Source organism: Frankliniella occidentalis, unplaced genomic scaffold (assembly GCF_000697945.3).
Source record: "Frankliniella occidentalis isolate FOCC.00 unplaced genomic scaffold, Focc_3.1 Scaffold2413, whole genome shotgun sequence".
In the NCBI taxonomy this organism is placed as follows: Eukaryota; Metazoa; Arthropoda; class Insecta; order Thysanoptera; family Thripidae; genus Frankliniella; species Frankliniella occidentalis.
Window position 1 is genome coordinate 1 of NW_026269497.1, and position 2,539 is coordinate 2,539.

The window sequence follows — 2,539 nt, forward strand, 5'->3', positions numbered from 1 at the left end:
TAAAACAAAAATACAAAAAATAAAGAAAAAGATTTCTGTGCACTTAAACTGAAAATGAAGTACCCCTCGAGTACACATTGCTGTTGATTGTAGAGGGTGGTCGGTAGACCCCTTCCTTTATTTTGTTTAAACTATACCGCATGCACGCGTGCGGGCGTGCTTGTGCTTGCCTACAGTCGCTCACCACGGCGCCTTATGGCCCCGTGTGAGTATGCAACGCGTCCACACGCCGACATGCAGTACAGTGTATAGGGGTCTGTGGACCACCCTGTTCTTCGTGCATTGTACTCACGCTTGCAGCGGGGCAGCGGCCGGTCCCACTGGCCCGTGCTCTCGCACATGAGCCCGGGCCGCGGGTCGAGCGTGTAGCCGAAGGTGCAGGCGAAGATGGCGTGGCCGCCGTACGAGTTGTTGAGCTCGACGAGGCGCATGCGAGGGTCGCTGAGCACCAGGGCCGGGCAGCGGATGGGCACGCAGGCGGGCGGCGGGTGCGACCAGTGCGCCGACCCCGTGCACGTGACCGTGGCGGCGCCCTGAGCGAGGACAGCGTGAGACGGGCGCGCACGAGCAGCAGGTCCACGTCGTCGTTCAGCGCAGCCCAAGTACTCACCTTGATGGTGTAGCCCGTCGGGCAGGAGAAGGAGGCGGTCTGCCCGAGGCGGCTGCCCTCCGACCTCACGGAGAGCGCGGGGTCGCGCGAGGCCAGGCGGTCGGGGTCGCAGTGCACGGGCGCCACCCTCACCGTCACGCTGTTGGTGGCCTGCTCCGGGGCCGGGGTGCGGCACGTGTACGTGCCCGAGTCGGTGGGCTTGCTGTAGTAGATGGACAGGCGGTACTTCCAGTCGCGCTCGTCCGACGCGATGGCCCAGCCCGTGAGGTACTGGCGGTGCGTGGCGGTCCACGACCACTCGGGCGTGCCCACCTTGCGCGAGTACAGGCACTCGAGGTGCACGATGGAGCCCGGGAAGACGGCCAGCTCGCCGCCGGGCTCGACGGACGCCGAGCCGGTGGGGATGCGCAGCAGGATAGTGGGCGGCGAGTCGGGCGCGAAGTTGGTGAGCACGGTGGTGGGGACGCAGTGGGGCACGCGCTCCGACCACTTGCCGTTCTGGCACTGCAGCGAGGCCGCGCCGCGCAGCTTGTACATGCCCAGCTCCCGGCAGCGCGCCTGCAGCACGGCGTCGTGCGGGAACAGCAGCTGCGACGCCTGCATCACAAAACGTTTCAGAATTGTTTCACTGAAACAACTTTTCCACCAAATAATATTTCCCCGGAAATTGACGTCCCCGGCTGGCAGGCGATGCGGCGCATTACCTGGATGGTGACGTTGCGGTAGGTGAGCACGACGTGGCTGGGGACGTTCTCCAGCAGGCAGCTCCGCAGTATGGGGTGAAAGCGGCCGCCATCTGCGCAACGCACACACAGTGAGGGTCACTCGACGGCCTCATCTCTCTATCTCCCTCTCTCTCTCTCTCTCTCTCCTGCCCCTTTCCGTGCGGCCCCCACACCCTCACCATGCTGCTCACCGTCCTTTTGCTCGCACAGTGGCCCGATCCACTGGCCCTCCACGCACTTGATCTTGCACAGCTTGCGGTCCCGGGTGAGCGGGTCGGTGATCTCCGCCACGAACTTCACCTCGGCCACGCTGCTGTAGTCCTTGGGGTGGCGCGCGGCGTGCGCGGGCAGCCCGTTGAGCCCCAGCAGCGGCGCCGAGCAGCCCACTGCGGGCAGGATAGGAGGAGGACGGCCTCGAGTGAGAAGAGACAGTCCCGCCCGCACTCAACTAGACTCTTCCCCTCTCCCGGTTTTTTGTTGCATGCCCCCCCATCCCCCCACCCTGTTCCCCTCTAGCACGCAAATAATCTCCCGTCGACGGGGTACGTCCGGAGATCCACACTAAATGAGGAGGGACAGTTTTTTGTACGTATGTTAAATGTGTCCAATGTGGACATCTTAATCATTTACCAATTATACGGTATAAAGATAAAATTAAACAATTGTACCAAGTACAACTTGTACGTCTTTACAGGCAAATTTTTGTACCTGGTGAAGGTGCAGCACATGCACATCAAGCACAGATCCAATCCAACCTACGTACAAAAATTGCCGGCCCCTCCCCATTTAGGGTGGAGCTTGCGCATGCACACGCAGCATCCACACCTCGCGTTCACGTTAACAACCTTCATCTCCTGGCGCGGCAACACCACCGCGCCGCAAGACCCCCCTGCATACAGCTTGTGCTTGCTGCTCTTGCGAAATTACTGAGAGTAAAGCAGGGGGGAAAGGGGATAGCGAACGGGGGTAGTGAGGAGGGGATTATATTCCGGGGGAAAAAGGCTTTCCGGAAGTAGGTCAGAAGGGAAGAGGTTCATTAAAGGTCTACTTCTGAAAGGATTTCGTCCCCGGGCCGGGCGGGGCCGGGCGGAGCGCGTCGTCGGCGGTCTGCATTTAGTCCCGGGCTGGCGGCGTCACAGCTCCGCCGGGGGCTGCTGCTGGCGGCGGCGCAGCGGGGGGGAAAGGTCAGGGGTGGAGTGAGGGG

The 2,539-nt window shown here is 61.8% G+C and overlaps 1 protein-coding gene across 1 annotated transcript; it reads right to left on the bottom strand.

Moving 5' to 3' along the window:
• On the bottom strand, positions 1-1,952 carry LOC113211708 (locomotion-related protein Hikaru genki). Its single transcript, XM_052276287.1, has 5 exons — positions 1,925-1,952; positions 1,527-1,748; positions 1,315-1,406; positions 611-1,207; positions 1-533 (listed from the first exon to the last, which is right to left on the bottom strand). Exons 1-5 carry the CDS (start codon positions 1,950-1,952, stop codon positions 171-173), a joined length of 1,302 nt encoding a protein of 433 aa, XP_052132247.1. The 3' UTR covers positions 1-170.
• Between the last annotated feature and the right edge of the window lie 587 nt (positions 1,953-2,539).